Source organism: Chlorocebus sabaeus, chromosome 2 (genome assembly GCF_047675955.1).
Source record: "Chlorocebus sabaeus isolate Y175 chromosome 2, mChlSab1.0.hap1, whole genome shotgun sequence".
In the NCBI taxonomy this organism is placed as follows: domain Eukaryota; kingdom Metazoa; phylum Chordata; class Mammalia; order Primates; family Cercopithecidae; genus Chlorocebus; species Chlorocebus sabaeus.
Window position 1 is genome coordinate 35,459,081 of NC_132905.1, and position 21,400 is coordinate 35,480,480.

At 52.0% G+C, this 21,400-nt stretch overlaps 2 protein-coding genes across 4 annotated transcripts; both read right to left on the minus strand.

Moving 5' to 3' along the window:
- Positions 1-4,990: 4,990 nt before the first annotated feature.
- Positions 4,991-11,615, minus strand: SPEF1 (sperm flagellar 1). Of its 3 annotated transcripts, none has more exons than XM_008019671.3 (7): positions 8,733-11,615; positions 7,269-7,380; positions 6,751-6,907; positions 6,507-6,546; positions 6,302-6,362; positions 5,984-6,107; positions 4,991-5,882 (listed from the first exon to the last, which is right to left on the minus strand). In XM_008019671.3, the coding sequence occupies exons 1-7, from the start codon at positions 8,839-8,841 to the stop codon at positions 5,775-5,777; spliced, it is 711 nt and encodes a 236-aa protein (XP_008017862.1). In that variant the 5' UTR covers positions 8,842-11,615; the 3' UTR covers positions 4,991-5,774. The 3 variants fall into 3 exon arrangements, with proteins under 3 accessions (XP_008017862.1, XP_037846760.2, XP_037846759.2); XM_037990832.2 differs by lacking the exon at positions 8,733-11,615 and having other exon boundaries at positions 4,991-5,538; positions 5,744-5,882; positions 7,269-8,716; XM_037990831.2 differs by lacking the exon at positions 8,733-11,615 and having other exon boundaries at positions 7,269-8,716.
- Positions 11,616-11,718: 103 nt separating this feature from the next.
- CENPB (centromere protein B) lies at positions 11,719-14,621 on the minus strand. Its single transcript, XM_008019677.3, has one exon. The coding sequence runs from the start codon at positions 14,361-14,363 to the stop codon at positions 12,552-12,554; it is 1,812 nt and encodes a 603-aa protein (XP_008017868.2). The 5' UTR covers positions 14,364-14,621; the 3' UTR covers positions 11,719-12,551.
- Positions 14,622-21,400: the final 6,779 nt, after the last annotated feature.

A 21,400-nucleotide genomic window follows, 5' to 3' on the forward strand; every position in this document is an offset into this window, starting at 1 on the left:
GTTTTGCCATGTTGGCCAGGCTGGTCTTGAACTCCTGACCACCTAGGCAATCCACCCGCCTAGGCCTCCCAAAGTGCTGGGATTACAGGCATGAGCCACCATGCCCAGCCTCATCTGCTGATTTAAATGTTAACCTTAGGTCGGGTGCGATGGCTCACGTCTGTAATCCCAGCACTTTGGGAGGCTGAGGTGGGTGGATCACAAAGTCAGGAGATCGAGACCATCCTGGCTAATAAGGTGAAACCCCGTCTCTACTAAAAATACAAAAATTAGCCGGGTGTGGTGGCGGGCACCTGCAGTCCCAGCTACTTGGGAGGCTGAGGCAGGAGAATGGCGTGAACCCAGGAGGCAGAGCTTGCAGTGAGCTGAGATTGTGCCACTGTACTACAGCCTGGTCAACAGAGCGAGACTCTGTCTCAATCAATCAATCAATCAATCAATCAATAATAACCTTAGCTAGGTGCAGTGGTTTACGCCTGTTTTCCCAGCACTTTGGGAGGCCAAGGCGGGCGGTTCATTTGAGCTCAGGTGCTCGGGTCAACATGGCAAAACCCCATCTCTACTAAATATATAAAAATTAGCCAGGCATGGTGGCTTGTGCCTGTAGTCCCAGCTACTCAGGAGGCCGAGGCACAAGAATCACTTGAACCCAGGAGGTGGAGGGTGCAGTGAACTGAAATTGTGCCACTACACTCCAGCCTGGGTGACAGAGCAAGACTCTGTCTCAAAAATAAGAGTACGACAAATGTGCATGTTTGTTTATAGTCACATAAAGTCATTCTGGAAGGATACATAAAAACTAAAGATAGACGTTCCCTATTAGAGATGTGCTGGGAACAAGAAAACTTTTCACTTTTTATGTGTTTTTTTAAAATCATATATATGTTTTATCTATTGAAAACATTAAGTAACAAAGTTTAAATAACCTTGCATGCCTTCCTCTCCTGTAGGGTTGTGAACACTGGAGGGAACAAATCATATTTTATACTCACTTTTGTATTCCTGGTATTTAGTACGTAGTAGGTACTCAATAAATATTAGAGGAAAGAACAAATGAATGAACCAGAAGATAGCGGATTTAGTGTCAGTTAGAGAGAGGAGAGGGGCCAAGCACTGTAATCCCAGCACTTTGGGAGGCCGAGGCAGGAGGCTTACTTGAACATAGGAGTTGGAGACCAGCCTGGGTAACAAAGTGAGATCCTGTCTCTCCAAAAAAAAAAAAAAAAAAAAAAAAAAAAAAAAAAAAAAAGACCAGGTGCAGTGGCTTACACCTGTAATCCCAGCACTTTGGGAGGCCGAGGTGGGTGGATCACCTGAGGTCAGAAGTTCGAGACCAGCTAGATCAACATGGTAAAACACCATCTCTACTGAAAATACAAAAATTAGTTGGGCGTAATGGCAGGTGCCTGTAATTCCAGCTACTCAGAAGGCTGAGGCAGGAGAATCGCTTGAACCTGGGAGGCGGATGTTGCAGTGAGCCGAGATCATGCCACTGCACTCCAGCCTGGACAACAGAGCGAGACTCTGTCTCATTTTAAAAAAAAAAAAAAAATAGCTGGACATGGTGGTATGCACCTGTCCTCCCACCTGTTCAGGAGGCTGAGGTGGGAAGATTGGTTGAACCTGGGAGGCTGGGGTTGCAGTTAGCCAAAATTGTGCCACTGCACTCCAGCCTGGGCAACAGAGTAAAACCCTGTCTCTAAAAACGAAGGGTGTTATGGCTGGGCGCCACCAGCGGTTCACAGCTGTAATCCCAGCACTATGGGAGGCCGAGGCTGGTGGATCACCTGAGGTCAGGAATTTGAGACCAGCTTGACCAATATGGTGGATCCCCATCTCTACTAAAAATACAAAAATTAGCCAGGCGTGGTGGCATGTGCCTGTAATCCCAGCTACTGGAGAGGCTGAGACAGGAGAATCACTTGAACCAGGGAGCTGGAGGGTGCAGTGAGCCGAGATCACACCACTGCACTCCAGCCTGAGTGACAAAGCAATACTCTGTCTCAAAAAAAAAAAAAAAAAAAAAAGAAAGAAAGAAAGAAAAGAAAAGAAAAGAAAAAAAAGAAAGAAAAAATTTTTAAAAATTTAAAAATAAGGGAGTTGTAATCTTATCTAATGTAATCACAAAAGTTGACATCCTATCACATTTGCTGTATTCTACTTATCAGAAGCAAGTCACTAAGTCCAGCCTATATTCAAGGAAAGGGATACACATGGGGGTGACGACCAGGAGTCAGGGATTACTGGGAGCCACGTTAGGAGCTGTCTACCACAAGGAGGAAAAAGCAATGGAAGGATGAAATCTAGGATGCTGGTTATATCTGAGTGGAAGCAAGGGGGAGAGATGCAAGAAGCACATGCCAGGTGTAAGTTATTTGTAATAATTCCATTCTTGGGGCAGGAGGTGGGTTTATAGGTGTTCATAAGTGAGTTGATTATGGACAAATGGGGAGAGAGTGTCATGAACAAAGGATTATATTTAGTCCCATTCAGTAATATTTAAAATATTCAATAATAAATGAAATAAAAATTGCTGACTACTCCTGACCTTGTTCTGAGCCCCATCCATGCGCTCCACCTGGTCTTAGGTTAACACTGGCTCCACCTGACCCTCCACTTGCCCTGAACTAACCATTAGCCCTTCACACACACTGACCCTTGCTCTAGCACCATGATCTCTCCATAGTCTGCAATATGCCCCCAGAGTTCTATTTTCTGAAACTTTTATCCATGTATCCTCACCTGTAGGCTGCTATATGTGAAGCTAGTAGGAATGGCTGATGGAGTGGCCCAAGGACCAGGAGACAGGGCAGGTTAATAGTTCTGCCTTAGCAGTAGCACTGTGGGCCCAGAATACAGGTTTGATGACTGATGTCACGACCTCACCTGTTGGCCTCTTGCATGGCAGAGGCTGGGCCAGGTCCTGAAGGTTCTTCCTCTTTGAGGACTCTGCTCCTGGTATCCAGATATAGCTAAGTCTGTCTCTGAGAAGTGCACCTCTGCCACAGCACCAGGCCTGTAACTCCCTTGTTGGTAGCAGATTATCAACTCTCTCCATTCCTGGCTTTGATGAAGTAAGCTACCATACTGGAGATGGCCATGTGTCAAAGAAATGACAGTGGCCATCAGCCAACAACCAGTAAAACACTAAAGCCTCTAGTCTGACAGCCCACTAGGAAGTGAATTGAGTCAACAACCAAGTAAGCCTGAAAGCCTAGATTCTTCCCTAGTTGTGCCTTCAGATGAAACTGCAGTTCTGGTTGGCCCTTTGCTTCCAGCCTTGTAGGAAAGAAACACTGAAGCAGAGGACCCAGCCAAGCCTTGCCTGGACTCTTGACCCACAGAAAATGTGAGATATAATAATAAGTATGTGTTGTTCTAAGCTGTTAAATTGGTGGTAATTTGCTACACAGTAAGGGATAACTTATACAGGTTCTTTTCAATTCTTTTGCTATTACAAAGAGTACTCCTATAGGCTAGATATGGTGGCTCATGCCTGTAATCCCAGCACTTTGGGAGGCCAAGGCAGGTGGATGACTTGAGGTCATGAATTTGAGAACAGCCTGGCCAACATGGTGAAACCTGTCTCTACCAAAAATATTAAAAATTAGCTAGATGTGATGGCATGTGCCTATAATCCCAGCTACTTCGGAGGCTGAGGCAAGAGAATCGCTTGAACTCAGGAGGTGGAGGTTGCAGCCGAGATCGTGCAACTGCACTCCAGCCTGGATGACAGAGCGAGACTCCATCTCAAAAAAAAAAAAGAAAAAGAAAAAACAAACAAAAAGAGTGTTGCTATGAACGTTGCTGTTACATGTCTCCCACAACACAGAACACAAGAGGCTAGGTTTCCCTTGGGTATGTGCTGAATATATGCCTAGGAACAGAATTGTGGGATCTCAGGATGTTTGTTTTGTTTTGAGACAGAGTCTCATTATGTTGCCCAGGCTGGAGTGCAGTGGTGCGATCTTGGCTCACTGAAACCTCTGCCTCCCAGCTTCAAGCAATTCTCCTGCCTCAACTTCCCAAGTAGCTGGGATTACAGGCGCCTGTCACCACGCCTGGCTAATTTTTTGTATTTTTAATAGAGATGGGTTTTCACCATGTTGGCCAGGCTGGTCTTGAACTCCTGACCTCAAGTGACCCACCCGCCTTGGCCTCCCAAAGTGCTGGGATTACAGGCCTGAGCCACCATGCCCGGATGGATTTTAGTATTTACAAATGTTTCACATTACTGGTAGTCAGAAAACCATTAAAGTTAGGGTCACGCCATGGCTGTAGTGTGTGTGCCAGGGTTGGGAGTAAAGCTTGGCCTCAATCCATTGAAGTTGGGATCATCTGTGGGCAGGGTTGGAGTTGTACAGGAGTAGGGAGGACAGTCCTACAGAGGGCCGGGTTAGGGGTCATACATAGGGTTGACCGTGAGTGTGTGGCAACATTTGGGAAGAATCTGAAACCTGGGTTTGAGGTTGGGTTTGGACAAGGTTGGAGAACACTGTGAGGGTGGGTTTGGGGGTCAATCTAAGGCCAGGGTTAGAAGTTAGGCTGTGGCAGGGTGCGGTGGCTCACGCCTGTAATCCCAACACTTTGGGAGGCCAAGGCGGGTGGATCACGAGGTCAGGAGATGGAGGCCATCCTGACTAACATGGTGAAACCCTGTCTCTACTAAAAATACAAAAAAAAAAAAAAAAATTAGCCAGGCGTGGTGGCGGGCACCTGTAGTCCCAGCTACTCAGGAGGCTAAGGCAGGAGAATGGCGTGAACCCGGGAGGCGGAGCTTGCAGTGAGCTGAGATCTCGCCACTGCACTCCAGCCTGGGCGACAGAGCGAGATTCCGTCGCAAAAAAAAAAAAAAAAAAGGCTGTCATCCTGCGCATAACCTGACCCCTGGTGATATCATCAACCTACCAAGCTGTGGCCACACAGGACCCAGCCACCCACAAGATGAGACCCACTCTGGGTCCAGAAAGCTCTTTCACTCAAGGCGGAGGTGGGGAGATCGAGGACAAGGGAAGCAGAAACTCGCTCCCCTCAGAGATCAATGCAGAAAGAGAAGGCAGGCACAGGAAATAGAACAGAACACTAACTTTAATGGGGCAGCCCTGAGCCTTATCCTTCAAACCTTCCCCCTCAGTACCCCGTGTGCGAGGAGGGAGGAGCGACTGCTACAGGCACATCGTTGATGTCCTCCCTCCTCCTGGCGATCCCACCCCTCACTCTTTCCTCTCCAGCTGCTGCGGTCTCCATCGCCGAGGTGGGTCCCAGGTAAGTTCCCAGGAGGGGCAGGGGAGCCCCTCAGCGGCCCAGGGCAGATTCCCCCATGGCTGAGGGCATGGGGAACTAGCCCGGGTGGAGACGCAGCCGTCCTTGGAGCTGCGCGGGTACCTGATTCTGGGGGTGTGGACAGAGCCAGGGGACCGCCCCCCAAGGCCCAGCGCGGGGGACTGTAAGGCCGGGCCGGAGGTGTTGGACACTGCTTTGGGGGGCAGGCTAGGTCTCTGCACGTGGCTTCTGGGCTCTGGAAAGCGGTCCATTCTCCTGACCCGGATGGAGTGGGAGGAGGCGGCTCAGTCCCGGGCCTCCGCTCCCAGAGTTCCTGTCCCACCTCCTCCCACGCTCACCCATCCCAAGGAAGGAGGGCACTCGGGCCCCAAGAGGCTCCCGAGAGCAGCGGGCTCCGCCCTCCCAATGGTCTGTCCATCGGCGGGTGGGTCGGGCGCGGAGTCGGGGCACTGGCGGGTACCTGGGCGTCCCCGCGCGGCCCGGGCAGCCGCTCACCGCTGCTTCCGCTCCGCCTGCTGGAGCCGCCGGGAGAGGTCTTCGATCCGCATGTTCTTGAGCTGGAGCAGGTGCTCCAGGCGCCTTACCTTCATCTGCAGGACCTAAGCCGCGCCGCACAAGGGTCAAGTCCGGCGGCCTGCTCCCTCCTACTTGGCCTCTGCTAGCCACGACCCCCCACCTGCAGCCTTCCTAGACCCCTCACCTGCACGGTCTCCTGCGAGGCCAACAGCTCCTGCTCCTTTTCAGCGATCTGGAGGACGAAGCTCGGGTCGCCCTGCAACGCCTGGTTATACGCTGGAGGCCGAGGCGCCGGCAGCCGTACCCCGCTGGGGTGGGAAGCAGCTTAGCGGAGGCTTGGACCTCAGGCCCTACACTCACCCTTCCAGTGCCCTCGACCAGGCCTTCCCTTCTCCCCCTCTAGCCCCTTTCGTGCCTCAGGCTCAGCCTACCCTGCCCCCCAACCCCAGCTGTGTGCAGAGATCACCAGCCTGATGAAGTCGGGAACTCCCAGCTTCTTTACCTGAGCTGACCCCCTCCCTGGGGGTCCAGGGCACCTTCACCTCGGGCCTTCTGGGATAAACCTGTGACAAGGCAAGTGGAGGAATGACTGTGCTGGAATCTCACTCTCCTCCTTCCCCCGCCCCAGTTCCACTCTCACAAGCGACAGGAAGAAGGACAGAAGGAAAGCTCCACTGGGGAGGAAGAAATGGAAAAGGCCACCTTACCCACATCCATGTAGCCACTGCCATCCTGGGGAGCCAGCTCCTGAAAGAACCCCGGGGTCCGCTGTGAGCCCAGGCTCAGTCATCCCCAAGGAACCCTATGTCCCTTCCACAGGCCCCCAGGCCAGACTCTATTAGCCAAGCACCCCTCCCCCACACTTATCACCCAGGCTGGCCTTTCTGTGGTCCAGGGAGTGCCCCCCACCCAGCCCCCAGAGCAGTGGGAGAAGCTCGAGCGGGGTGGCACCTGTAAGGAGCCAGTGTCCTGCTTCCTGCGCCTCTGCCTCTCCTCCAGGCGCTGCCTCAGCTGTATAAGCACCAGCTCCACCACACCTGGGGCGCACTCTGCGATCTTGCGCATCACGTCATCCGGTACTGAAAAGTTCAGCCTTTTCAGCACCTTCCTGATGGGTAGATACAGGGATAGCGGATTGGGTCCTGGGGAAATGAAGCGAGGGGACGGGGGAGAGGGAAGGGGGCATGGTGGTTGCAGTTCTGAGTGCACAGCCCTGGGGGAGTGGAAGGGCATCGCATCTGAGCTTCCTTGTGTGGGTGTCCCGAGGTTCCTTGCCTCCTTCCGAATAGAATAGTCTTTTCATTTTGTAATCGGACGAATTCTGTCTGCGTTGACCCTCCCCACCCTGCCACCAAAACAGTCTCAGCCTGGGCAACCAAGACCATAGGAGATGATGGGGCTGGGGTAGTCCTTCCTGGGAACCCAGGGTGGGGGCTAGAGATTCCCACTCCTGCACCCAGGTATTCTACCTGTTCAGATGACCCCAGTTGCTGAGTTTCTGCTGGAGAGAGTTGGCGGGGACATAATTGTGCATCTCCACCATCTTGGGGAAGTAAAACTTGATGACCTCTGCAACTAGGACTGAGGGAGAGGGAGCAGATATGGAAGGTGGGGGCATGGGTAAGGAAGGAGGAGGGGAGAGAAGGTGGGTGGGAGAATCAGGCATGGCAGAGCGGTGGAACCCAATGGAGGGGTGGAGATGCAGAAAGGGGAAGGATAAGGAGGGAGACAAAAACATTAAGAATAGTCATAGGTAGAGGAGACTAAGTCTCCAGTATACCTCAGAGGAGCTGCATCCCTTCCCCATGAATTTAGGAATGGGAATACTGAGTCCCTGGTCCTCTAGTAGAGAATGAGTCAGCCAGCGCAGTGGCTCACACCTATAATCCCAACATTTTGGGAGGCTGAGGCAGGCGTATCACCCAAAACCAGGAGTTCGAGAATAGCCTGGCCAACATGGTGAAACCCCATCTCTACTAAAAATACAATAATTAGCTGGGTGTGGTGGTGCATGTAATCCCAGCTACTTGGGTGGCTGAGGCAGAAGAATCGCTTGAACTTAGAAGTTGGAGGTTGCAGTGAGCTGAGATCATGCCACTGCACTCCAGCCTGGGCAACAAGAAAAAAAAAAAAGAGAGAGAGAGAGAGAGAATGAGTCTCCAAGACAGGCTTTCAGGAGCCCAGGGAATTCACATGGATGCATGATACACACACACACACTCCAACACCAAAGTTCCAGGAGAGTAAAAGAGTCACATAAGCAGAGACACATGTGATAAGATCTCTCTACACACAGATACATAGGGCAGAATGTGTAGACACATAGAACAAACACATGCTAGGCACACATGTAAAACACACATAAACAGAAGCACAAAAAGCCACATATGCACACAGCCTCCCCAAATATACAGAGATGCACAGAAATACTTGACATGAGATGACAGGTAAGTATTTGTGTCACTGAGACCCCAGGAGACATTCCTAGAAACACAAACACCTTCACAAGCACAAAGAAACACATGCACACAAACCCCCACAAATACAGAACTAAACATGTCAACACACATATGAACACACACATACTCAGACTCCCACAAGACAAATATAGAACACATAGCAATGAGTGAGCACATACAGAAATGCACAAATAAATATGCAGACACATATCTTAATCACTAATGTCCCTGGAGGGAGTAACAGGCACATCCCCCCACATGCACGCAGAATAGAACATGTAGACATACATATATGGGCACACATTGTTCACACACAGATGCAAATAGAAAACAAGCACACACGTCTACAATTTGAAGTCCCAGGAGACAGATTCCTCCCCACCCCTACATGCACACAAACACAAAGAGTTTGCACAGAGACCCATTACACACGAACATACAGGATAGAACATGCAGACACACAGGGGCACACACCTCCATCACCAAAGTCCCGGGAGAGATTTCGCTTGGGCCGGGACAGAGGGATGTTGTCTACCCACAGGTACAGCTGGTGCAGCGCCTCCTCGTCCACGCTGCTCGCCATTGGCGTCCTCAAGGCCTGGCCGCCCCAGCGGTGCCGGGTCCAGCCCCAGCCTCACGACCCTTCAGGCGCTTCTTTTCTTGCCGCTGCAGAAGCCCATAACTGCCTCTGCCTGCCTAATCCAACGACTCACGTCCCAGCTGGGAGCGGCCTTATTGTTTTCTGAAACCATGGAAACCATCCCCGCCTCGCCTGGGAGCAAAGACTTCTGGGAGTTGTAGTTTTATCCCCTCCCCGCTACCTCCTCTCAGGCCTGAGCTTTGGAAAGGCGGTTAGCTGTCCTTTTCTTCTTCCCAAGAAAGCATCACTTCTGTGCCCACGCCACCTGCTGACCAGACTCACCCACTTTGGGACCAGCCAAAGCCAACCAGGCCCTCAGAATTCCTGCATCTGCACACCTAGGGTGGGGATTCCCCTTCTTGGCCCTTTAGCCCTTTAGTCCCAAATGAAGGGAGCACTCCAGTGTTTGTCAGCTTTATTTGGGGGTGCACTGTTGATAATCTGCCACCCAACTGGATTGCGTGGTACAACTGCTTCTTGCTTTGTCCCTCTCCAAAACTCTGCTCATGGGGTCATTGCCACTCGCCCTTCCCAGCAGTGTTCTAGTGGAGTATTAAATAGGTAACCCAGACTCCCAGGGAGAACACCAGAGTTCAAGGCCAGTACCTTGGGCAGGTCATTTAACTTCTTAACTCCATTTCCTCCTTTGTGAAATGACGATGGTTCTCACTTATTTGTCCCAAACCCCTCATCTCCCGTCAATGAGCTAGCTATTCTTCCATGGATTAGAAATTCATTTCAGGCAGGGCACAGTGGCTCATGCCTGTAATCCCAGCACTTTGGGAGGCCGAGGTGAGCAGATCACCTGAGCTCAGTAGTTCGAGACCAGCCTTGCCAACATGGCAAAACCCCGTCTCTACTAAAAATGCAAAAAAGTTAGCCAGGTGTGGTGGCGGGTGCCTGTAATCCCAGCCACTGAGGAGGCTGAGGCAAGAGAATCGCCTGAACCTGGGAGTCAAAGGTTGCAGTGAGCTGAGATCGTGCTATTGCACTCCAGCCTAGGTGACAGAGCGGGACTCCATCTCAAAAAAGAAAGAAAGAAAGAAAGAAAGAAATTCATTGCAGTACCCAGTTCCATTCCAAAACAGCACTACCCTTAGGAGGGTTAGGAATATGGGTCCCTCCTTAGTGAAGAGGTACTTCTAGAGTCAGGATGGGAAAACAGCTTGACTAACCGCGTGGCCTTGGGCACCTGATCAGACCTCTGCCTGGTTTCTCTTGGCTTTAGCTACCTTATAGGGGCTTTGTGAGCATCTAAAGCATTTAGGACAGAACAGGGCCCCTATTAGTATCAGCTGGTACTATCATTAATGAGACAGTCTCAGTTCCAGCAAGAAGTGTTATTTTTCACAGGAGACAAATGGAAGTAATTCGCCTTGTTGGAACCTGTGGTGAGGGAGCTGGGTTAAACAGGAGCACCTGGGCAAGCAGGCCGTGCTCCCTCCCGCTCACTCCAGAACAGGTGGGGCTCACTTGTAGCTTTCTGGTCTCCAACTCCAGGGTTCGGATTTGGGGTGGGAAGGTGGTGGCAAGGGGGATCCCAACTTTTTGTTGTCACTTCAAAGTCCTCAAGGCCTGGAGGGGACTCCTGAATGCCAGAAGTGCAGGCCAAGAGTGGAAGTCACACCCATTTCTAGTTTTAAAGTCATATATAGTGGTGTTGATTTTCCACAAGGGGCAATAACCAGGGCATGCCAGGGACAAGAGATGAACTGGATACTCCCCCATTAACATTCCCAGTGTTGGAGGAGAAACTTGGTGGTGAGGGCGGGCTGGGGCTGGGAAGGAAACACAGAAGTGATGTGCCAGCCTCAGGTGAGGTGGGAAAACCGGTTTGGGGCCCAGAGCTGCCAGCCTTGCTTAAGCCCAGGCCCTTCCCTGGTTGGAACCGCTGGGGCCTCAGTGAAGTTGGGGTAGGGAGGGGCTGGCTCTGAAAGGAAAAAGGGTAGGATCAGAAAAGGGACCTGACCTCACCTTTGTACTGGGGCCCCCCTGGAAGGCACTGCACAGGGAGTTACCAACTCATTCTCTGCATCTTGGGGGTGCAATCTGTTCCTAGCAATTTCACCTTCCTCCTGCCACTGTGCCCAGAGGTGGCCACCAGGCTTGGAGATGCCAATCACTGAAAGGCCTAAAGGGCTCTCTCTTTTTTTTTTTTTTTTTTTTTTTGAGACGGAGTCTTGCTCTGTCACCCAGGCTGGAGTGCAGTGGCCAGATCTCGGCTCACTGCAAGCTCCGCCTCCCGGGTTCACGCCATTCTCCTGCCTCAGCCTCCCGAGTAGCTGGGACTACAGGCGCCTGCCACCTCGCCCGGCTAGTTTTTTGTAATTTTTAGTAGAGACAGGGTTTCACCGTGTTAGCCAGGATGGTCTCGATCTCCTGACCTCGTGATCCGCCCGTCTCCGCCTCCCAAAGTGCTGGGATTACAGGCTTGAGCCACCGCGCCCGGCCAGGGCTCTCTCTTAAGACACCAAAGGTAAACCAAAGGTGCCCTATATGCCCCTCCAAACTCCAATCTGGACCCCAGAAGCTGCCCCAACACTCCTTTCTGTCCTGACTTCACTCCTGCAAAGGCCTTCAAACCAGCCTCGGTAGGCCTAGTCCCCATGTGCATATTGATTTGCCCCCAGAGACTGATGGCTCCCTCCCTCCTGCCCCAGCCAAGTGATCCCAAGCTTGAGGTCTCCTCCTGCTCCTCTTCGGGTCAGGGCCACCCTCTCAACACTTGCCTCCATGTCCCACCAAAGCAAGGACCAAAGGGAGCCAGGACAAATATGTCCCCCAAGACAGACGCAAGCCCAGACCATGAAGGATGCACCCTTGGCTGTTAAAATGTTCACCCCCACAAAAGGGGAGTGGACAGATTTATTGAAATCAAACTGGGAAAGGAGCAGCTGGATGGCTGGACTCTGGGCCCAGCCCCAGACCCCTCTGCCCAGGATGGGACCCTGCCAGAGAGGGAGGAGAGGCATGGGGCCTGCAGCTGCCCACAAAAGGGATGCGCCCATTGTCACTCCCATGGTGGGGGGCCTCTTGGAAACCTCCAATCTGGAGAGAAAACCAAGGGCCAAAGTCACATGGACAGGGCCAGAGAAAGGGACTGGGGAGGTGGAAAGCAGGCAGAAGCAGGCTCAGGAGCCCGTGGTGAGTTAAACTGTGCTTCTCGAGGCGGCCCAGGGGGTGGGGGTAGGGGCTGCCAGCCTTGCAGGGGGCCTAGGCTGGACCTTCCTCTGGAGCCCTTCCCAGAATGTCTTTGGGGTCCCCCCCGCACCAAAGACCTGGTGGCAGAGGGGAGAGGCACTCTCCGGCCGGGAACCTCCAGGGCCCACCCCTGGCTGCTGCTGTGGTTAGTCCACTGAGGGCACGGTGTGGTAGCACCGGACAGCTCCCCACCCGCCCCACCTGGTCCCCTGAGCCCAGGGCCAAATGGGGAGGAAAGAGGATTCTGAGAAAGAGGCAATAAGCAGGCAGTGAGGCTGAACTCAGCCCCCAGCCCGGCCGAGGTGACCAGGCCTGTCGCAGGGCCAGGGGAAGCATTACTAAAGGATCTGGGGCTCCACACTCTGGCTCCATGCACAGCAGGTGCCCAGAGAGTCCTCTGCCCTGGGGTGGTGCTGCCAATCTAGGTTGGGGGCACAGCTAGGTCCAGTGACTCAGCTTTGATGTCCAAGACCCCGAACTCCCGCCTGCCTGGCATGGTTCTTCCTGGTCACGTGAACCAGATCGTGTTCCAAGTGGAGGATGTGGCTCTGCACACGGTCGTCAATGGGGAAGGAGGTCAGGTACCTCTTGACCATGGCGAAGTAAGCCATGGCCTCCCCAAAGCTGGGTACAGGCACCTCATCACCATCCTCCTCATCATCATCATCATCTTCATCATCCTCTTCCTCATCGTCCTCCTCTTCCTCACTGTCCGAATCAGAGTCCTCCCCACCTTCCAGGAAATGCAGAGTAGGGCACTGGGCCTCCTCCTGGGTACCATAACCCCCGAAGCTGCCACCGGCCTCCACTACTCCCTGGGCCCAGTCCTCAGTCTCCAAGCCCTCAGAGGAGCTCTCCTCATCTTCCTCCTCTTCTTCATCACTGTCATCAACATCACCCTCCTCCTCTACCTCCTCTTCCTCCCCCAATTCCTCTCCTTCCCCTGCTTCCTCCTCCTCCTCCTCCTCTCCTTCCTCCTCCTCTTCCTCTCCTTCACCCTCCTCCTCCTCCTCCTCCTCTTCTTCCTCCTCCTCCTCTTCCTCTTCCTCCCCCTCGCTCTTGAGGGAAGTGGTGATGGTGGCATTAGGGCCACCCCCAAAGCCAGCCTCACGAAAGCAGGCGGCTATATCCGAAGGTTCCACTGCCTGCCAGGCGGCAGCCACAAAGTGCAGGGCCTCCGTGAGACCCAGCTGCAGGCCTGAGCGATCCTGGCCCTCTAGCGCGGCCATGGCCTTGAGCAGCATGGCCTGGCGGTAGTGGCCCTTCACCTGCTGGACCACTCCCCTCTCCAGCGGATGCACGGTGCCCGGCGGGAAGAAGGCCAGCTGCACATGCCGCAGGCCTGAGGTGTCCAAGGACTGAGCAGCCAAGCGGCCGGCCAGCAGTAGGACCCGGCGAGACTCTGCAGCCATTCGGGTGTCCAGGGCCTTCAAGTACTTGGCCAGGGCCTGGGTAGTGACACCACCCTTGGAGTTGGCGGTGTAGTCGCAGGGCAGGCCGCCTTGGCCTGCGCGGGGCTTGGCCGACTTGCCGGCCACCAGCGGGGGCAGCTTCTCGCTGCCATCGGCATTGGCGCACAGCAGAACGCTCAGGCGCTGGGTGGCTTGACGCGGCCGTCCGTCGCCTCCGCACAGCCCCGCGGCCTGGTCGGGCAGAAAGTCGTACCATAGACTGGTCTCGGTGGCGCTGAACACGTCCTGCGAGGCGTAGCCCTCGGCCACCGACGGCGGCTGCTCCTCCCGAGCGCGCCAACCAGTAGTGCTCCCGCCACTGCCCTCCGAGGGCACCGCGGCCGGGCTGGCAGGCGCCGCCGGGGTGCGGGGGGCAGCGTTTCGCGCGCGGGCGCGGGCCACGCCGCTGCAGGACACCACGCCGTGGCGTCGGCGGAAGCGGTCCAGCCAGCCGTTGGAGGCGGTGAAGTCGTCCATGCCCAGCTCCTCGGCTATGCGCAGCGCCTTCTCCTTGAGGATGATGCCCTTGACCGGCAGGCCGGCGGCGCGGATCTGCTGAAACCAGGCGATGAGCAAGCCCTCGAGCTTGTCGTAGGGAGACAGCTTGTTGGTCTTGCGGCAGGTGGAGGCCACCCCGTACTTGCGCTCCGACGCCAGGATGGCGCGCTTGTTCTTCAGGATCGTGCTCAGCGTGGACGGCGGGATGTTGAAGCGCCGCGCGATCTCGCCCTTGCGCAGGTCCGGATTCTCCTCCACCTCCTGGATGATCCGTGACTTCTCCCGGAACGTCAGCTGTCGCCGCTTGGGGCCCATCCCGGCGCGCCCCCCGCCCCGGGGCCCGGCGCCGCCGCCGCCGCCCCGGGGCGGGGGGCCCGGGCCCGTGGCGGGGGGCACCTGGCGGCCTCTCCCGCGCGCCCCGCCCGAGACAAAGCGGCTCGCGGGCGCGGCGGCTGGGCGACGACCCGGCCGGGCCGGGGGCACCTCCGGGAGTGCCGGCGGGCGCGTCGCCGGGCGGCGGGCGGCAGGCGACGGGCGCAGGCGAGGGCGGGCGGCGCGGGCGCTGAAGGCAGGAAGTGCCGCGGCGCGGGGAGCTGGGAGCGCGGCGAGCGGGGCGGAGCGGGCGGAGCGGGATCTCGCGGGAAGCGTGGGGACGCCCGGCACCGCCTCCCCGCCCTCGGCGCCCACCCCCTTCCCGCCGCCAGGACAGACCGCGCGGGGGCGCTGCGGCCTGCGGGACCTTCCCGTGCTGCGGCCTCGGGCGACCCGGCAGCGACGCGGGCGGGGACGCGGTGCATCGCTACTGTGCCCGGCGGTCAGCGACTTGCGGCTCAAAAAGGATAAGAAACAGGTTTTTTTTTTTTTTTTTTTTAATTAAGGTAAAAAAACCCACTTTTTTTTTTTTTTTTTTTTTTTTTTTTTGCGGAAACTGAAAAATTCAAGAAGTTGAAAAACGCCTTTCACATCACCTAGAGAGATGCACAGGTAACATTTTGATACATTTCCTTCCAGTCTTTTCTCTAGACGCATGTAGTTTTCTTTTTTAAAATGTATTATATAAAACTGGCATCAGGCTGTATAGACTGTATATCTGGCATCTCCTGCTGTTTTACCTGGCATCAAGTAGTGAGAATTTTGCCATATCGGTATCATTGCCAACACGCTTTTTAATGATTGTGTAGCTTTCCAACTATGAATGAACACTAGCGTATGTAACCTATTGTTACACCCTTAAGTTATTTTTGTAATCAACATTACAGTTGTAAATCTATTTGATGGTGCTAATGACATTTTTAAAGTTCTAGTAATCCCAAAACCCACAGATAAACACTCATAACATCTTGGTGTGTCACTTTCTGGGCTTTTCCATGCATATAGCCATAAATATATGTGTTTGCACTTACAGAAATAACATCATGGATGTATATAAGTGTGAATCCCTGAAGCCTCCCTCTCCTGCAGCAAAACATTAAAATGCCAAGCTCTTAAAATAATGAACGGGCCGGGCTCGGTGGCTCACGCCTGTAATCCCAGAACTTTGGGAGGCCGAGTCGGGTGGATCACGAGGTCAGGAGATCGAGACAATCCTGGCTAACACGGCGAAACCCCGTCTCTGTTAAAAAATACAAAAAAATTAGCCGGGCGTGGGGGCGGGCGCCTGTAGTCCCAGCTACTCGGGAGGCTGAGGCAGGAAAATGGCGTGAACCCAGGAGGCGGAGCTTGCAGTGAGCCGAGAACGCATCACTGCACTCCAGCCTGGGCGACAGAGCGAGACTCCGTTTCAGAAAAAAAAAAAAAAAAAAAAAAGAACGTATAGCTGTGTGTTTCTGTTTTGTTTTGTTTTGTTTGTTTGTTTGGGTTTTTTTGGTTGTGTGTGTGTGTGTGTGTGTGTGTGTGTGTGTGTGTTTTGAGATGGAGTCTCGCTCTGTCGTCCAGGTCCAGATTAGAGGTCAGTGTCGCGATCTTGGCTCACTGCAAGCTCCGCCTCCCGAGTTCACGCCATTCTTCTGCCTCAGCCTCCTGAGTAGCTGGGACACGGGTGCCCGCCACCACACGTGGTTAATTTTTTGTATTTTTAGTAGAGACGGGGTTTCACCGTGTTAGCCAGGATGGTCTTGATCTCTTGACCTCGTGATCCGCCGGCCTCGGCCTCCCAAAGTGCTGGGATTACGGGCGTGAGCCACTGCGCCCGGCCAACTGTGTTTTTAAAAATCTCTTAGGGCAGCACCAAGGGGAACTCTAGCAGTTGGCAGAAAGGAAGGCTGTGACCCAGGGGGACAGGCTGAGGACCTGGGGCTGGATAAAGTTGTGGGTGAGTGTAGACAAAGAAGAAAAGAGGACCAAGGACAGTGCCCTGGGTCCTCCAAGGTTAAAGGCTCAAGAAAGAGGCCAGGTGCAGTGGCTCAAGTCTGTAATCCCAACACTTTAGGAGGCTGAAGCAGGCAGACCACCTGAGGTCAGCAGTTCAAGACCAGCCTGGCCAATATAGTGAAGCTCCGTCTCTACTAAAAATACAAAAAATTAGCCAGGTGTGGTGGCACTCACCTGTAGTCCCAGCTATTTGGGAGGCTGAGGCAGGAGAATCGCTTGAGCCTGGGAGCAGAGGTTGCAGTGAGCCAAGATCATGCCACTGCACTCCACCCTGGGCAACAGAGTGAGACTCCATCTCAAAAAAAAAAAAGAAAGAAAAAGAGAAGAAAAGAAAGAACCAAATAGAGACTCTTGAAGTGGAGGAGCCCGTGAAGCAGGAGAAAAACCAGGCTACTGTGGCATTCTGGAAGCCAAAGGAAGAAAGTGTAACTTACTGCTGTTTTAGTGCAAATTTCTGTTTTCATGTTTCTTGGCCGTTTGAATCCTGTGAATTTTCTAGTCATATCCTTTGACCATGTGTTTGTCTTTTTCTTGACTTTTAGGAGCTCTTTACATGCTCTGAAGAAAAAATCTTCGTTAAGTATGTGCAAATGTTTTCTCCCAGTCTGCCACTTGTCTCACTTAGCTTAGGGAATCTTTTGGATATGAGAAAATTTTAATCTTCAATCTGTCAATTTTTTCCTTATTGCTTCGGGGTTTTGTGTCTTACTTAGAGAGGCCTTCCCTATCCCTGAGATATAAAAGATATTCTTTTAATCTCAAGGTCCAGAAGAACACGGGGAGACTTTTCCAGAGCACTGCTTGGCCCAAGAGGAGTGTGTGGTCACTGGACAAAAATGAATCTAAGATTACCTGGATGAGAACTCCTTGCATGCTTTCTTTCTTTCTTTCTTTCTTTCTTTCTTTCTTTCTTTCTTTCTTTCTTTCTTTCTTTCTTTCTTTCTTTCTTTCTTTCTTTCTTCTCTCTTTCCTCTCTTTCCTCTCCTTCCTTCCTTCCTTCCCTTCTTTCTCTCTTTCTCTTTTCCTTCCTTTCCTTCCTTCTTTCCTTCCTTCCTTCCTTCCTTTCTTCCCTTCTTTCTCTCTTTTCCTTCCTTTCCTTCCTTCTTTCCTTCCTTCCTTCCTTTCTCTTCCTTTCCTTTCCTTTCTTATGGCCCCTCTTTGGTGCCATACAAAGGGCGTTGGCACAACCACTTCCAGGACAGAAAAGAAGCCACGCACATCATATGCTGATAGCATAGCCACTTCCAGATACCTCGTCTACCCTTTGCCTGTAGCAGTGCATGGGGCCCATTTCCATCCCCTCTCAAGTGACTATTTCCCCCAGCAATCCATCTGAGGCCCTGGGATCCCCCACCTCTTTCTGTAAGTCCCAGCTTTCTGCTGTTAGGACTGTTTGGGAAATCCATAACTCACCTTCTTTTCTTTTGGTCCAGGCTGCCCTTCAGGTCCCTCAGCAAGCTTTCCATTCTCCTTTTGTTTGTTTATTTGAGACAGGGTCTGATTCTGTCACCCAGGATGGAGTACAGTTCCACAGTCATAGTTCATTGCAGCCTCAGACTCCTCAGTAGCTAGGACTACAGGCATGAGGCACCGTGGCTGGCTAAGTTTTAATTTTTTTTTTTTTTTTTTGAGATGGAGTCTCACTGTTGCCCAGGCTGGAGTGCAGTGGCGCGATCTCAGCTCACTGCAACCTCCACCTCCCTGGTTCAAGTGATTCTCCTGCTTCAGCCTCCTGAGTAGCTGGGATCACAGGCATGTACCACCACACCCAGCTTAGTTTTGTATTTTTAGTAGAGACAGAGTTTCACCATGTTGGCCAGGCTAGTCTCAAACTCCTGACCTCAAGTGATCCATCTGCCTTGGCCTCCCAAAGTGCTGGGATTACAGCTGTGAGCCACCTCACCCAGCCAAAAACTAAATGAATAATAAATAATAAAAATAAAGAAAAAAAAATTGGCCGGGCGCAGTGGCTCATGCCTGTAATCCCAGCACTTTGGGAGGCCGAGGCGGGCGGATCACGAGGTCAGGAGATCAAGACCATCCTGACTAACACGGTGAAACCCCGTCTCTACTAAAAATATAAAAAATTAGCCGGGCATGGTGGCAGGCACCTGTAGTCCCAGCTACTCGGGAGGCTGAGGCAGGAGAATGAATGGTGTGAATCCAGGAGGCGGAGCTTGCAGTGAACTGAGATCACGCCATTGCACTCCAGACTGGGCAACAGAGAGAGACTCCGTCTCAAAAAAAAAAAAAAAAAAATTAGCTAGGCATAGTGGCTTGTGCCTGTAGTCCTAGCTCCTAGGGAGGCTGGGGTGGGCGGGAGGATCACTTGAGCCCAGGAGCATGAGGCTGCAATGAGCTGTGACTGCACCACTGCATTACAGCTTGGGTAACAAACTTTGTTTTGAAATAAAGGAAGAAAAGAAAGAAAGAAGGAAAGAAGGAAGGAAAGGCAAGGCAGAGATTGCAGTGAGCCAAGATTACGGCACTGTACTCTAACCTGGGTGACAGAGTGAGACTCCGTCTCAAAAAAAAAAAACTTTATTAAGGTATATTTCACAAAGCATACAATTCACCATTTAAAGTGTACAATTCACCATATGCACAACTGTCACCACAGTCCATTTTGGAATATCTTTTTTTTTTTTTTTTGAGACCAAGTCTCACTCTGTTGCCCAGGCTAGAGTGCAGTGGCTCGATCTCAGCTCACTTCAACCTCCACCTCCCAGGTTCAAGTGATTCTCCTGTCTCAACCTCCCCAGTAGCTGGGATTACAGGCACATGCCACCACGCCTGGCTAAATTTTTGTGTTTTTAATAGAGACGGGGTTTCGCCATGTTGTCCTGGTTGGTCTCGAACTCCTGGTCTCAAGTGACCCACCCACCTGGGCCTCCCAAAGTATTGGGATTACAGGCATGAGTTACTGTGCCTGGACAACATTTTTATCACCTTGGAAAGAAACCCCATACACTTTAGCTATCATCTCCCTATCCCCTCCGCCCCGCCCTCAGCACCCACTAACCTACATTCTGCCTATAAGTTTGTTTCCCTGTTCTGAACATTTTATATGGATGGAATCATGTGTCTTTTATGGCTGACCTGTTTCACTTAGCGTCATGTTTTCCAGGTTTACCTGCGAAGCAGCGTGTATCAGTACTTCATTCATTTTTATGGCCCAGTAGTGCTCCATCGTATGGCTTTATGACATTTTGTTTATCCATTCCTCAGTTGGTGGACATTGGGGTTGTTTCCACCTTTTGGCTATTATGAATAATGCTGCTATATACATACATTTATTTGCATGTTTTTGTGTGGCTGTATGTTTTCATTTCTCTGGGGTATATACCTAGGAGTGGAATTGATGGATCATATGGGATCTCTATGTTTAATCACTTGAGGAACTGTCAGAAAGAACATGCACTTACATTTTTTAAAAAATGTTTTTCCCTTCTTTTCACAGGTATTGAAACATGCAGTTTTAATTAATCAAAAAAGACCAGACAGCCAGGTGCAGTGACTCACACCTGTAATCCCAGCACTTTGGGAGGCCGAGGCAGGTGGATCACCTGAGGTCAGGAGTTTCAGACCAGCCTGGCCAACATGGCGAAACCCCGGTCTCTACTAGATATATAAAAATTAGCCAGGTGTGGTGGCAGGCGCCTGTAGTCCCAGCTACTCAGGAGGCTGAGGCAGGAGAATAGCTTGAACCCGAGAGGTGGAGGTTGCAGTGAGCTGAGATCGTGTCACTGCATTCCAGCCTGGCTGACAGAGCAAGACTTTGTCTCAAAAAATAATAATAATGATAATCAAAAAATTATACCTGTTCTTTGAAAAATATTTTAAAATACAGAACATTTTGAAGATAAAAACATTTAATCAACTTTATTTCCACCACTCAAAGAATATCCTTGTAGGATATTTTCACATGCATATTGTGTTTTTTTTTATTTTATTTTATTTTTTATTTTTATTTATTTATTTTTGAGACGGAGTCTCACGCTGTTGCCCAGGCTGTAGTGCAGTGGCGCAATCTTGGCTCACTGCAAGCTCCACCTCCCTGGTTCATGCCATTCTCCTGCCTCAGCCTCCCGAGTAGCTGGGACTACAGGTGCCCGCCACCATGCCCAGCTAATTTTTTGTATTTTTAGTAGAGACGGGGTTTCACCATGTCAGCCAGGATGGTCTCGATCTCCTGACCTTGTGATCCGCCCGCCTCGGCCTCCCAAAGTGCTGGGATTACAGGCGTGAGCCACCGCACCCAGCCATGCATATTGTGTTTAATGGGACTACACTTGGCATAATATTTCGTAGCCCATATTGTGAACATCGTTTCATGTCGATAAATAGCTACATCAGTGAATTTCACACTTTTTTTTTTTCTTTTTGAGACAGGGTCTTGCTCTGTCACCCAACCTGGAGTGCAGTGGCTCAGTTACTGCTCACTGCTTCACTGCTGCCTCAGCCTCCCAGGCTCAAGCAATTTTCCCACCTCAGCCTCCAGAGTAGCTGGGACTACGGGCACCCACCACCATTGCAGGCTAATTTTTGTGTGTGTGTTTTCTTTGCTTTTTTTGAGACAGAGTTTCACTCTTGTCACCCAGGCTAGAGTGCGATGGCGCAATGTCGGCTAACTGCAACCCCTGCCTCATGGGTTCAGTCAATTCTCCTGCCTCAACCTCCCAAGTAGCTAGGATTATAGGCGCCAACCACTACACCTGGCTAATTTTTGTATTTTTAGTAGAGACAGGGTTCACCATGTTGGCCAGGCCGGTCTCGAATTCCTGACCTCAGGTGATCCACCTGCCTGGGCCTCCCAAAGTGCTGGGATTACAGGTGTGAGCTACTGCACCCGGTCTAAGTTTTGTATTCTTTTGTAGAGACAGAGTTTCACCATGTTGCCCAGGCTGGTCTCGAACTTCTGAGCTCAAGTGATTCTTCCTCCTTGGCCTCCCAGAGTGCTGAGATTATAGGCAATGAGCCAT

What these genes read in the sequence shown, in the direction of transcription:
- SPEF1 (XM_037990832.2), bottom strand. Translation starts at nt 7,537, where the DNA reads ATGTTTTTGTCTCCCTCCTTATCCTTCCCCTTTCTGCATCTCCACCCC. An exon ending in AACTGGGGTCATCTGAACAG is followed by an intron (nt 6,908 to 7,268) that starts GTAGAATACCTG and finishes TCTACCCATCAG; the next exon opens with GAAGGTGCTGAAAAGGCTGA. An exon ending in CCTCGCAGGAGACCGTGCAG is followed by an intron (nt 5,883 to 5,983) that starts GTGAGGGGTCTA and finishes GGCGCGGCTTAG; the next exon opens with GTCCTGCAGATGAAGGTAAG.
- CENPB (XM_008019677.3), bottom strand. Translation starts at nt 14,363, where the DNA reads ATGGGCCCCAAGCGGCGACAGCTGACGTTCCGGGAGAAGTCACGGATC.